The 14,326-nt window shown below is 43.2% G+C and overlaps 1 protein-coding gene across 2 annotated transcripts in view; it reads left to right on the plus strand.

The window, feature by feature from the left end:
* PRMT9 (protein arginine methyltransferase 9) overlaps positions 1-14,326 on the plus strand; it is an 80,945-nt gene that overhangs the window by 39,047 nt on the left and 27,572 nt on the right. For both annotated transcript variants that reach the window (XM_030191663.1, XM_030191664.1), the window contains exons 6-9: positions 1,096-1,198; positions 3,687-3,793; positions 10,045-10,237; positions 14,014-14,197. In XM_030191663.1, coding sequence (XP_030047523.1) covers positions 1,096-1,198; positions 3,687-3,793; positions 10,045-10,237; positions 14,014-14,197 — 587 coding nt within the window. The remainder of the gene's footprint in view (positions 1-1,095; positions 1,199-3,686; positions 3,794-10,044; positions 10,238-14,013; positions 14,198-14,326) is intronic.

Raw genomic sequence — 14,326 nt, forward strand, 5'->3', positions numbered from 1 at the left:
CTTTGTCAGTGGGCAAACTTACAAAATCAGCAAGGGATCAAATACTTATTTCCACCACTGTAAGCGTTGCCATGCTGGGACAGATCAAAGATCTATCAAGCTTCGAAAAGGTGCCCGAACTGACCACATGACCACCGGAGGGAATCGGGGATGACCTCACCTTACTCCCCCAGTGGTCACCAACCCCCATCCACCCAAAAAAATAAAATTAAAAAAACTTTTTTTCCAGCCTCTATGCCAGCCTCAATGCCATACCCAGCTCCATCACAGCAGTTTGCAGGTCCCTGGAGCAGTTTTTAGTGGGTGCAGTGCACTTCAGGCAGGTGGACCCAGGCCCACCCCCCCCCCCCCCCACCTGTTACACTTGTGGTGGTAAATGTGAGCCCTCCAAAACCCACCCGAAACCCACATGTAGGTGCCCCCCTTCATCCCTAAGGGCTATGGTAGTGGTGTACAGTTGTAGGGAGTGGGTTTTGGGGGGCTCAGCACCCAAGGTAAGGGAGCTATGCACCTGGGAGCAACCTTTTTTTAAACCCAGATATGCTAACCGCTGTTACCACATCCTCCGGCAAAGCGTTCCAGAGCTTAACTATTCGTTGAGTAAAAAAATGTTTCCTCTTATTTATTTTAGAAGTATTTCCATGTAACTTCCTCGAGTGTCCCCTAGCCTTTGTACTTTTGGAACGAGTAAAAAAATTGTTCTACACCACTCAGGATTTTGTAGACCTCAATCATATCTCTCCTCATCCGTCTGTTTTCCAAGCTGAAGAGCCCTAACCTCTTTAGCCTTTCCTCATATGAGAAGAGTGAGTTCCATCCCCTTTATCATTTTGGTCGCTCTTTGAACCTTTAATTCTGCTATATCCTTTTTGAGATACGATGACCAGAACTGAATGCAATACTCAAGGTGCGGATGCACCATGGAGTGATACAAAGACATTATAGTATTTTTGGTCTTATTCACCATTTCTTTCCCAATAATTACCAGCATCCTGTTTGCTTTCTTGGCTGCCACCGCATATTGAGCAGAAGATTTCAGCATATTATCTACGACACCCAGTGACACTTAATTATGTTTGGGGTTTTTTCCTGCAGAGTTCACCTGGTTGTAACGGAAACGGTGGATGCAGGTTTATTTGGAGAAGGAATTGTGGAGAGTTTGGTACATGCGTGGAAGCATTTACTTCTCAAACCAAAGGTATGGATTAATCAGGAGCTACTATAAAACAGAAGCAGCAATGTGCAAAATTGGAAGAGATCATGAGGATGAGTTTTTGCTCCCTTAATACGTGGTTTTATATCATATCCTCTGTTCTTATCTTTCAAATTTTTACACATCTGTGTCATATCACCCCTGTCCCTCCTTTCCTCTAGGTCCTCAAGTTTCTTCTCATATTTTGGTTATTTTTCTCTGAACTGCTTCGGGCTGTCATTTACTATGTTACTATGTAAGTCTTTTTATGTCCTTTGCAAAATAAAGCCTCCAAAACTGAACACAGTACCCCAAGAGGGGTCTTACCAATGATTTTGTGCAGGAGTATCAACACTTCCTTTCTTCTACTGGTTATATCTTTCTATGCAGCCTAGCATCCTTCTGGCTGTAGCCACTGCCATGTCACCATTGTTTCACCGCCTTGAGATCCTCAGACACTATCACCTCCAAAGTCCTTCTGCTGAGCTGTGCTTATCAGTCTCTCCTCCAGTCATCTTTGAATTTCTGCAACCAAGTGCATCACTCTACACTTCTTCACCTTAAATTTTAACTGCCAAACCTTAGATAATTTTTCTAATTTCTGTAGATCTCTTCTCATTTCCTGTCTTCTGTATCTGTCCCAAGCAGGCTTGCATTTTCAGTGTTTTATTTCTGCAGTTTCTATTAGGCAGTTCAGGTATCCACGCCTCTTTGTACCATGATTCCTTACTTTTCTAGGTTTCTTCCTTTCAACTTCCAACCGTAACCACATGTTCTTCAGCTATTGCCCTTATGGGAAGTGCTTTCTGAAAGCCTGTCATATAGAGAGTGACCAAAACCAAGTTTTCTTTTTCTTTCAGTTGAAACCGAATCTGCAGCCAAATTTCACCACTCAGTTTAGTCAAAAGCCAAAACTGGAGACTGGGCCAGTTTTGGGCAGGGCATAGCCCGCAGTCCCTCCAGCCCAACTCCCCTCCTCCCCCTGTCCAAACAGAAGGCGCCTCTCCCCTGGGTCTACTGTATTGTTGGTGGTCCAGTGGCTAATCAGAATAGGAGAACCCCCAATCGCTCCTGCCCATAGTGGCTCTGCTAACAAAATGTCTGCCAGGATCTTCCGCAGCATTCTTGCAGGACTGCCGTGGGAGGTCCTAGCAGCCATTTTGAGATTGGAGTCGACATGTGTAGGAGCAGTTGGGGATCATTCCTGCCCCGACTAGCCACTAGACAATCAGTGATACATTAAGCTCCAGGGGAGGGCCTACCTGTGATTCTGGAAGGGGGCTCTTGTGTTTGGAGAAGGAGTAGGGTTGCAGCTGCACAGAACAGTTTTGGTTTCAGCTGAAAATTCACTGGCATTTTCATCCAAAATCGAAACAAGGCTAAATACGAGTTTTGGATCGGTTTTGGTGCCAAGATCAAAATCGAAATTCATTTGGCCTCTACTGCTAGATATTTGTTTTTGTTTTATTTCACCATTTCCCATCTTTATTTTCTAGAGAACATATTCAGTTTCTTGGCCTATATTGCATTCACTGTATCATTTTGGTAGCTGTCCCTTGAATTACTTTTATCATTTCCATACATTTCTCGAGCTGTGATATTCCACAAATGTGATTTTATGCCACATACAGATCCTATGCCTTTGTCCTACACCTTTTTGAATTTTGTTACTGTTATTCCACCATTGCCCATGAAAGAGCATTCCAGGCATCCACCACCTTCTCTGTGAAAAATGTATTTCTTGATATTGCTTTTAAGTGTCGAGGGCTTCCAACCCAGAGGATAGGAGGATCCCAGCAGACAGCAGATGAGTCATGCTGGAGTAGAGTAGTCAAGCGACAAGGTAGGCTGGCTGGAGACTGGAGCTGCGGCAAAGCTGGCCAAAAACTCACAGTATGAAAGCTGAGCAGTGGTAGAGGCGATGTGCAAAGGGGTTGGGTCGCCTAGTATACCCCTGCAGGAAGGATGTCATCAAGGGATGTCAGTGTCTCTGATGGTGGTTCTGAGGATTCTCAGGCCACACATGCACACCCAGGAAGCCCAACAGCATGCCGGGCGCTGGCCTGGGAATCCTCATAGCTGCCAGTGTCGACCGTGTATGCAGTTCCTTACGATGGAAGGGGCAATTGGGATAGGAAGACACCTCTGGTACATTGGGGATCAGGAGCATGGCCGGAACCATGACATTAAGTTTTCCTTCTTGCAACCTGGGTAGCACTAGAGGGCATGAAATGAAGTTGCAGGGATGGAAAGTGAAAAACAACATCAGGAAATTATAACCTGGCATTCTAGTTTCAGAAAATAAAGCTGAGATAAAATTGAGAGTCATACAGAATATAGTAAGTCATCTTGCTGAAAGTCTTTATGCTTGCTTTGAAAAGTTCATACTGTGAATCTGAGTATTAAAGTTCTGAAGTAGAGACAAATGAAAAACGTTGAGTACAGGTACTCTGATTCTAGCTTAACTTCCCTTTCCAATTTCTTTATTGCTCAGCCCAAAGGCCAACTTGTTTGTACTGAAGGATTTGGCCAAGTCATACCTGCTGGCGCAGTTGTCTTTGGGATGGCAGTGGAGTGCCCAGAAATACGCAGGTATCACAGGTGGGTCATGCTTTCAAAAATGCTAGATATGCCTTAGAAAGTGTAAAGATATATGTAATAGTATTACTAACATGTATTTCCAAAGGCAGTTTTAAAGCAGCTCAGATATGCTGTTTTCTTGATGGGTGTGATAAAGGAAGGGATTTTGGTATAAATTGTGCCAAGTATGGATCATAAGGATCCACAGTGGGATTTAATCCCTGGTTTTCCTGCTTCTCAGCCCATTAGGCTACTCCTTCACTCTTTCTGAAGTGGCTTTGGAGGTTCTATTAATACCTTCTTTCACACTTCATAACATAGGCACCAGCACTCTGGGCAGGGCTGGCATTAGGGGGTGACAAACAGGACAGTTGCCCTGGGCCCCCCATACCATAGGGGGCCCCAAACCTGCCTCAAGTTAAAGGAGGCATAGGGTGAAGGCTAACTTTTGGGCTCCCTGCCCAGTTTCTGCCTTTGGCCCATGAATATCGTTTATTTATTTATTTACAAGACCGTCACTTATTACAAAGGTAAATCAGAACGGTTTACAATATAAAATAACATTAAAATGACATTAAGACAATAAATAGACATACTCTGAAATCCATTTATGATAGAAAAGCACTGCAAAGAAATCAACACACCTACAGATTTCTAATACCAGCCCTGACTCTGGGTGTTTGAGCACCCCAGTATTCTCTCCTGTATGTCTGTAGATTTGGATTAGAAAGCTCCATGCTGCAGGAGAAGGCAGGAAGGATGATTTTTGTATCCTGGGCTACTGCTCCTGCCTTCCCTTAAAGCCTTTTGGTTGGCTGTGTAATCAGTGGGCTTCTGGGAGAAGAGAGAACTGCTATAGCCTGTGACAGATACTTCCTGCCTGCAGCTACCACGGGGAGGAAATGTGCAGCCAATGCTAAGAAAAGGAAAGGAGACCAAGATAACTTTATTGGCATGAGAATTTTACATGTGTTGCCAAAGTAGTAATACCTTTCAGTAATTAAGGTAAAAAGAAAAAGAGAAGCCCTGAGAGAGGAATAGAAAGTTGAAGAATGGTTAAGGAGAGTGAAAGGAGTTACTGCCTAGAAGAGAGAATGCTGCTGTGAAGGTTTGGAAGAGGCAGGAAGGAGCTGTAAAGAGAGCGACCGGGTGATGGGAACAGATGTTGGGAGAGAAATGGAGGGTGCTAGGAAGTAGTAAGGGAACTAAAGAGCTACTGCCTGGAAGTCCTGCTGTGAAGGACTGGAAGTGGAAGATGCAGAAAGAAGCTGTAAAGGGAATTGAGGCTAGGTGATGGGGACTGGGAATGGAGCTATGCAAGAGGAGTAGAAACCGGCTGTGAGGGTGAGGGGAGTTCAGAGAGGGACGGCATGAGCTATGATGGGTGGGAAGGTTGCTGAAAGTGGATGAAGGGGCGGACTGAGAGTGGTCTGGGCCCCCTGCCTGGCTGCTGCTCGACACCCCCCTACCTTTGTTCTGCTGCCCCCCTTACCGCCGCAGCTGCTGCCCTTGCTGCTCCGGTCCTACCTGAAGGGCCCTGATTGGTCCAATAGCCTCTGCGGGGGGAAGCATGTTCTTTCCTGCCTGCTGCGCTGCCACTATTCCCCCGCCTACTGGTGCCACCATGATTTCAAAATGGTGGCTGAGACTTTCCATGGTAGTCTTGTGGGTCTCGACAGTCTCGCGAGACTTACGCAGGGAGTCTTGGCCGCCATTTTTAAGACACAGCGGTGCCAGGCAGGGGGAATAGCGGCAGCACAGCAGGCAGGAAAGAACATGTTTCCTCTTGCAGAGGCCACTAGATCACCAGTGGTGCGCCTTTCAAGGTAGGACCGGGGAGGTCTGTAGTGTGCGGCGGCCTTCCGGGCAGAGCCTCTGGACCCTTGAGGTACTGCCCGGTTGCCCGAATGGTCAGTCCACCCCTGAGTACATGTATTCTGGGGAAGCAAAGAAGAGCAGATAAAGGGAACAAGCTGCAGAGGTAAGGGTAGCTGTGTAAGACCTGGAAAGGAGAGGAGGAGAGAAAGAGAAAGGTGAGAAGAAAGGGAGGTCATGATGGGGAGAAGACACATGAAAGTAGTGGCAAAAGAGAAGGAATATGAAGGAAGAGAAGAAACTTAAAGAAAACCAATAATGTTTATGATTATGTTTATTTCAAAATGTACTGACTCGCCAGTCTAGGACACAACCAAATCTAGGCTACTTACAAACTAACATAAAAATATAAACGAAAAAGGAACTCTAGTTAATTATAGGAAAGAACAATCATCATAGAGACCATTAACCCAACATAAAAACAACTAATAAATAAAATATATAAAATATGCCAGCGCTGCTCATCCCTTCCCATCCAGTGTCACCATAACCCCAAAAGCTTCCGTAAATACATCTTTAATTTAGACTTAAATAATGTATAAGATGATTCCTGGCAAATTTCTAAAAGTAAACTATTCCAAGATGAGGCTCCAAAAAGGGAAAAAAAAAATATTATTATAGGTAGATTACCAGCGTACCCTTGAAGGGCCAGGCAGGACTAATCTATGGTCCTTAAGAGACCACAAAAGCTGAGGGGGAGCATAGGATACAGTAAGAGTAGCTAAATAATCTGATACCATCACAGATGGCCTTAAAAGTCAAAGTAAGAATCTTAAACTGTACCCAAAATCTAACAGGGAGCCTGTGCAATTTCAAAAACAGATGTACATGCCGTACTAGGACAGACCAAAGGTCCATCAAGCCCAGCATCCTGTTTCCAACAGTGGCCAATCCAGGTCACAAATACCTAGTAAGATCCCAAAAAAGTACAAAACATTTTATGCTGCTTATCCCAGAAATAAGCAGTGGATGTTCCCCAAGTCCATTTTAATAACGGTCTATGGACTTTTCCTTTAAGAAGCCGTCCCTTTTTTTAAACCCTGCTAAGCTAACCACCTTTACCACAAATTCCAGAATTTAATTACACGTTGAGTGAAGAAACATTTTCTCTGATTCATTTTAAATTTACTACTTTGTAGCTTCATTGCATGCTCCCTAGTCCTAGTATTTTTGGAAAAAGTAAACAGACGCTTCACGTCTACCTGTACCACTCTACTCATTATTTTATAGCCCTCTATCATATCTCCCCTCAGCTGTCTTTTCTCTATGCTGAAGAGCCCTAACAGCTTTAAACCTTTCCTCATAGGGAAGTCGTCCCATCCTCTTTATCATTTTCATCGCCCTTCTCTGCACCTTTTCTAATGCCACTATATCTTTTTTGAGATGTGGTGACCAGAATTGAACACAATATTTGAGGTGCGGTCGTACCATGGAGCGATACAAAGGCATTATAACATCTTCACTTTTGTTTTCCATTCCTTTCCTAATAATACCTAACATTCTATTTGCTTTCTTAGCCGCGGCGGCACACTGAGCAGAAGGTTTCATTGTATCATCGACGACGACACCTAGATCCCTTTCTTGGTCGGTGACTTGCATTTCTTAGCTATAATTCGAGTTCCTCTTTCCCACATGCATCACTTTGCACTTGCTCACATTAAACGTCATCTGCCATTTAGACGCCCAGTCTCCCAGTCTCATAAGGTCCTCTTTAAATTTTTCACAATCCTCTTGCGATTTAACAATTTAATTACCTCATTAGTTACTCCCATCTCTAGGTCATTTATAAATATGTTAAAAAGCAACAGTCCTAGCACAGACCTCTGGGGAACCCCATTATCTACCCTTCTCCATTGAGAATGCTGACCATTTAACTCTACTCTCTGTTTTGTATCTTTTAACCAGTTTTTAATCTACAACAGAACACTACCTCCTATCCCATGACTCTCTAATTTTTCCTGGAGTCTTTCATAGGTACTTTGTCAAACATCTTTTGAAAATCTAGATGCACAGTATCAACTAGTTCACCTTTATCCACATGTTTGTTCACCCATTCAAAGAAATGTAATAGATTGGTGAGGCAAGATTTCCTTTCACTAAATCCATGTTGACTTTGTCTCATTAATCCATGCTTTTGAATTTGCTCGATAATTTTGTTCTTTATAATAGTCTCTACCATTTTGCCCAGCACCGACGTCAGGCTCACCGGTCTATAATTTCCCGGATCTCCTCTGGAATCTTTTTAAAAAATCGGTGTTACATTGGCCACCCTCCAATCTTCTTGTACCAGGCTCGATTTTAAAGATAAATTACATATTACTAACTATTTATTTATAACATTTGTATCCCACATTTTCCCACCTATTTGCAGGCTCAATGTGGCTTACATAGTTCCGTAAATGGTGTACCAGTTCCGGAGAGGAGAAATACATAGTTGAGGTCGAGGAGACAACTAATGTTGTGTAAGCAACCAGGAAAAGGAATTGGGAGTACTTGATTGCGTGTAGTAATGGGAAAAATAGAAACAACACATACTAAAGATTATCTATCTCAGAGTGGAGGAGTGGCCTAGTGGTTAGGGTGGTGGACTTTGGTCCTGGGGAACTGAGGAACTGAGTTCGATTCCCGGCACAGGCAGCTCCTTGTGACTCTGGGCAAGTCACTTAAACCCTCCATTGCCCGCCACATTGAGCCTGCCATGAGTGGGAAAAGCGCGGGGTACAAATGTAAAAAAAAAAAAAAAATTAAGAATAAATAATTAATATCTGGCAAAATCTTCCATTGACATAGGTTAGGACTGTATTGTAAAAGACAAGATTCATACTGCACAGATTGAGTAGGACATACCTTCCCTTGGTCAGTACAGATATAAACTTGCAAAAGATAGGCATAATTGCTTAAAGATACATGAATACCTATGATTTCAGGGTGCCACAGTTGGGAACCAAAAAACATAAGCATAGTTCCGCAGGTTCCTTAAACCACTCAGGTTCCTCAAAAACACCTCTCACATGACCTTACCCAACACCTTCCCATCTAAATCCTCATCTACCTTCAGCCTACTATCAATTGTATTTAAGATCATGTAATGACTACATCATAATAACACTCTGTAAGCCACATTGAGCCTGCAAAAAGGTGGGAAAATGTGGGGTACAAATGCAATAAATAAATAAATTCTATCAGTACTCTGGGATGAATACCATCCGGTCCAGGAGACTTACTACACTTCAGTTTGTCAAATTGCCCCATTACATCCTCCAGGTTTATAGAGATTTCATTCAGTTTCTCCGACTCATCAGCTTTGAATACCATTTCTTTCACCGGCATCTCTCCTGAATCTTCCTCGGTGAAGACTGAAGCAAAGAATTCATTTAATATCTCCGCTATGGCTTTGTCTTCCCTGATTGCCCCTTTTATCCCTCGGTCATCTAGTGGTCCAACCGATTCTTTTGACGGCTTCCTGCTTTTAATATACCTAAAAAAATTTTTACTATGTGTTTTTGTCTCCAATGCCCTACAGAGAAATCGCGCCGCTGTGTTTTGTAAGGATTGTAACCGCTTGGATCACGTGGTAGTCCAACTAAGATGTAAGATGGGCATGTTACAGTATGTATGTAAAATCTCTGTATCCAAAAACTCTGAAGAGTTGTCTTAATATGAAACACCCAGTTTAAGAACTGAAGAGATGTTGTGAGAAAGTAAGACATGAGTCAATTATTCCAACTAAATAATGAAATAAGCAGAAACAGAGGATAGAAGACGAGCCCGCTTCCCACTGCATGGCCATGTGATAAGAGTAATCTTACCGCATGGCAATTTTTTTTGGAGGAGGAGGGCTGGCTTTTTACCCGTTGTGGTAAAAAAGGCCCCCATTGCTATCACAGGGCCCTTTTTATTGCAGCTTGGTAAAAAGACCCCTAAGTGACTGGGGCATGTTTTAATAGTTCCTGGCACTTAAGCTTGTAACTGCCAATTATTGGTACCTCCAATGTGTGCAAGGACTAGTATTCTATGTGTGCAGTCGGCACCTACATTTAGGTGCTGTTGTAGAATTTTTAAAATTTATTTTTTATTTCTATATTTATATTCCACGCTATCTTACAAATTCTAGGCGGAGTACAATATTACATAATTAAAATAATCTAAAACAATACAACAAACTCAACATAAATTAAGACAGACTTCATACTACTATATTATCAGTGATCTAAGGTTCTACAGAATTAGGGGGTTCGAGACCACTTGGACCATCCCCACTGTTTCCTATTGGTAAAGTCCATTGGTTGGATCTTCATGTTTGTCACTTGCTTTTGGCGGTTTCATTATTCTTTGTATTTTAACGTTTGTATTGGTAAGCTGTTTTGTTAGTTCTGTTTGTGCTTGTTTCCTTCCAGAGTTAATGTGACGGAGGTTGCTGGCGTACAGTTGGAGGGAACGGTGGAATTCCAGAGTCCAGTGCACTCTGCTGTCCAGTTTGATGACTCTGCTGAGCCTTATTCCACAGAGAAAATGAGTAGAATCCCAGGGGGTTACACAGTTCTAACGGAGCCTTTCCAAGCTTTGAAGATAGATTTCAATAATCTGCGGGTAAGAATAGTCCATCAAGGTTATCAGTAGTGTATAATTTATGTAACTTTTTTAATAGACAAAGTAAAGAAGAAGAAAAAAATACTTGCAGCACATAGTATGTCACTTCCTCTTGGGGTAGAAACTTTCTTTCATAATTATGATTTGGTGTTGAATTTCTACGATTGGCAGCATTCTTTGTATCATGTAGAGGCAAATAGAGTCCACAAATCTAACACACTTTCCTCACTTTGGATCACTCTCTGTGACAGCACATTCTTCTCTCTGCCTTAGGCATGCTTTTTGCCAGCTTTTTTTCTGGTTTGAAAACTGTGGTTTTTGAACAGAAAATGTGGGCTCCTTTTTCCTTCTCTTATAGCTCTGGGTTTGAGCTGACGTGTCCTGTCTGTGCAGGAATGAAATCGGTAATGACATCGCTGATTACCTCACATTAAACATGATGATTGAGATGAGTACTATTTCCAAAATCATGGCCTCTTGTGGTCAATAGAAACAAAGAAAACAATGGCAGATAAATAATACTTCAAAGGTTTTTTAGAAGCATAGAAACATGATGGTAGATAAGCCCATCCATTCTGCCCATCCACAACATTTTTCTTCTGCAGTGCTGCAGTCTATTTAGTCTTGGGCATCACCTTCACATCCATGAGCTCTGTGCTCACCCCATGCTTGCATTATGTTGGTTCCTCCCACTGTGTATCCAGCATCCTTTCTGTGAAATATTTCTGTATGCTACTCCTGAACCTACTGTTCTTTAAGGCCTTTCATACATGAAAATAGACATTTTTCCCCTCCCCCCAATCACTTCACCTTTCCTGTGCCTAAACAGATGACTGTATAATAATGTAAATATTGGTGCTTTATTATATGTTGACAAAAATGTATAGTCCACCAGTTTGGAGTATCATCCATCATACATTGCCAATCACATAGAAATACAACACCAAACCATCAACATCTGGCCTCCTAGGTTTCCTGCGTAGCCAGCTGGTAGACCCAAATTGAGATATTTGAATGACTTCTCTCACATCCTTCTCTTTCTCTCTCCTTTTTCTAAGATGTACGTATTTATGTTCTTACATCTCCTTTCATAGGGCTGTGTGTCACTTTCATAGCCTGTCTCCAGGCTGTCTTTATTCTCGACATCCGATATTCAGTTCTCTTAGGCTTCCGCAGCTAGTGTCATGATTGTTGCAGTAGTCTGGGATTTGCTGCATCTGAGTAAATGGAACCAATGTTTCAGCCATCGTGATGTGGCTTTCTTCAGGGTATGCTGTGAGGTTGCTGTTTTGTCTTGAGAACAACTATTTAAGTAAACCTCCCCATCCCCCCCCCTCAAAAAAAAATCACTATATCCCGATTCAACAATATTGATTATTCAGTATCTAACGTCTTGCTGCTGGTGATATGGATTGTAAGTATGAGTCCGAAATGAGGCAGGAATAGTTCTGGCTCTGGAGGAGGGGAGGAATTTCTGTAGGTCATATTCTGAAACTCTGGGAGGGGGGAAAAGACATTTGTCCTCAGCGCCAGTCCTTTTTATGCTAAATTTCTTTTGAATGAGTACATTACAAAAATTCTTATTTTGGTACTGTAGTGAATTTGACAGCAGCTGCCAAGTATGAAAACCCCACTGAAAACATTCTTTAAAGCAGATTCTGGTAGGATCTGGAAAGTGCAGTGATCACAGAGTGTTTTAGAACTACTGCTCTTTGGGAAAACAAATCCAGGTTAACATATATTGTGGCGCTTTCCCATATATTAGCTTATTTTATTTTATTTTTTTTTATTTTTCTTACATTTGTACCCCGCACTTTCCCACTCATAGCAGGTTCAATGCGGCTTACATATTATATACAGGTACTTATTTGTACCTGGGGCAATGGAGGGTTAAGTGACTTGCCCAGAGTCACTGCCTGTGCCTACAGTGGGAATCAAACCCAGTTCCCCAGGACCAAAGTCCACCACTCTAACCACTAGGCCACTCCTCCACACATAATCATTGCAAATAATTTAAACTGGATATGAAATTCCACTGGCAACCAGTGTAGTCTGATAAAACATAGGAGTCACTCTGAGTGGCAAAAATCAGACGAACTGTGTTCTGAATTGTTTGTAGCTTTCTTAAGATATCATGCTTTGTTTAAGGTAAGCCCTTTTCTCCATTGAAGTTATTTGGATGTCTTGCTATCTCTTTTGCCTCTCTGATTCTTCTTGACCATCAACAATCTTCTTTCTCAATTTCCCGCTGAAATCTCCTGCCTTCCTGAGGAAACCATCCTCCTCAAACCCCAACCAATCAGGTTTGAGAACCCACTATACAAAGACAAACTACAAACCTCACAACATATTCTGAAGAAAGCAATAGCATGATAGCAGAAACCTCTATTCCACTTACTCAGATGCAGCAAGACCCGGACAACTGCAACAATCCTGTCTTCAGATCTGGAGAAATTACTCAAGATGAGGCTTCACCAGTGCTCTGTACGTAGGTACCGTGGAGGGGCATTTTCGAAAGGGATGTCCAAGTTTTGATGAGGACATCCTCTTTCGTTTCCATAATACCGTCAGGGATGCCCAAATCCTGAAATTTGGTCGTCCTTAGAGATGGTCGTTTCTGATTTTCAGCGATAATGGAAACCAAGGACGTCCATGTCAGAAATGACCAAATGCAAGCCATTTGGTCGTGGGAGGAGCCAGCATTTCTAGTGCACTGGTCCCCCTGACATGCCAGGACGCCAACCGGGCACCCTAGGGGCACTGCAGTGGACTTCGTAAATTGCTCCCAGGTACATAGCTCCCTTACCTTGTGAGCTGAGACCCCCAATCCCCCCCAAAACCCACTACCCACAACTGTACACCACTACCATAGCCCTTACGGGTGAAGGGAAGCACCTAGATGTGGGTACAGTGGGTTTTGGAGGGCTCGCTGTTTCCTCCACAAACGTAACAGGTAGGGGGGGTGGGACTGGATCCGCCTGCCTGAAGTGCACTGCACTCACTAAAACTGCTCCAGGGACCTGCATACTGCTGTGATGGACCTGAGGCTGGCATAGAGGCTGGCAATCAATATTTTGAAAGATGTTTTTTAAGGGTGGGAGGGGGTTAGTGACCATTGGGGGAGTAAGGGGAGGTCATCCCCGATTCCGGTGGTCATCTGGTCATTTCGGGCACCTTTTTGTGCCTTGGTTGTAAGAAAAACGCGACCAGTTAAAGTCGTCCAAGTGTTTGTCAGGGACGTCCTTGTTTCTTTCAATTATGGGTCGAGGACGTCCTAGTGTTAGGCACGCCCAAGTCCCTCCTTCGCTACGCCTCCGAAATGCCCCCTTGAACTTTGGCCGTCCCTGCGACAGAAAGCAGTTGGGGACGTCCAATATCGGCTTTCGATTATACCGATTTGGATGACCCTGTGAGAAGGACGCCCATCTTCCGATTTATGTCAAAAGATGGGCGCCTTCTTTCAAAAATTAGCCCAATTGGCTCCTTTGTTTTCTACTAGTAACATCTCTCCCTGTGCACCCTAGGATCCCTCTTTTCTCATCACTGCCTTGTCGCACTGTTTTGCTACCATCCGATGTATTCATCACAGGGATGTTACTAGTGGAAGCAGCTTGAAGTCATAACTCCTCTTTGGCACTTCTAAATCTCGACCTGAGAAACTGCGTTACCTAGATCTCCCCATGCTGCCAGTGGCACATTTCTATTCGATTACATAGAAATCCTGGGTTTTTCAGTTCTGTCCTGATTTGTTTTGTCTGGACTATCTGTTTTATCAGGAACTGGAAAAGCTTGCCACAAAAAAGCCGTGTAGGATTACCGTGCCTGTCACTACAGAAGGGGTCCTGGATGCCATCGTGGTCTGGTTTGTTCTACATCTGGATGAAGAATATTCCCTGTCCACAGGCCCCAAAGAAGAAACCTGTTGGGAACAGGCTGTTTATCCCGTGCAGCATCTGCCTGGTGGGTAGGCTTCTTGGTCTTCCAACTCTTGCCTTGATTTCAACAGTTCCTGAGCTGCCAGTCAAGAAAGAAACCTTTTGGCCAGTATTGATTTTGAACTGACAAAAAAAATGTGATTATTTCTAGTCC

The sequence above is a fragment of the Microcaecilia unicolor genome, chromosome 2, assembly GCF_901765095.1.
Source record: "Microcaecilia unicolor chromosome 2, aMicUni1.1, whole genome shotgun sequence".
Classification (NCBI taxonomy): Eukaryota; Metazoa; Chordata; class Amphibia; order Gymnophiona; family Siphonopidae; genus Microcaecilia; species Microcaecilia unicolor.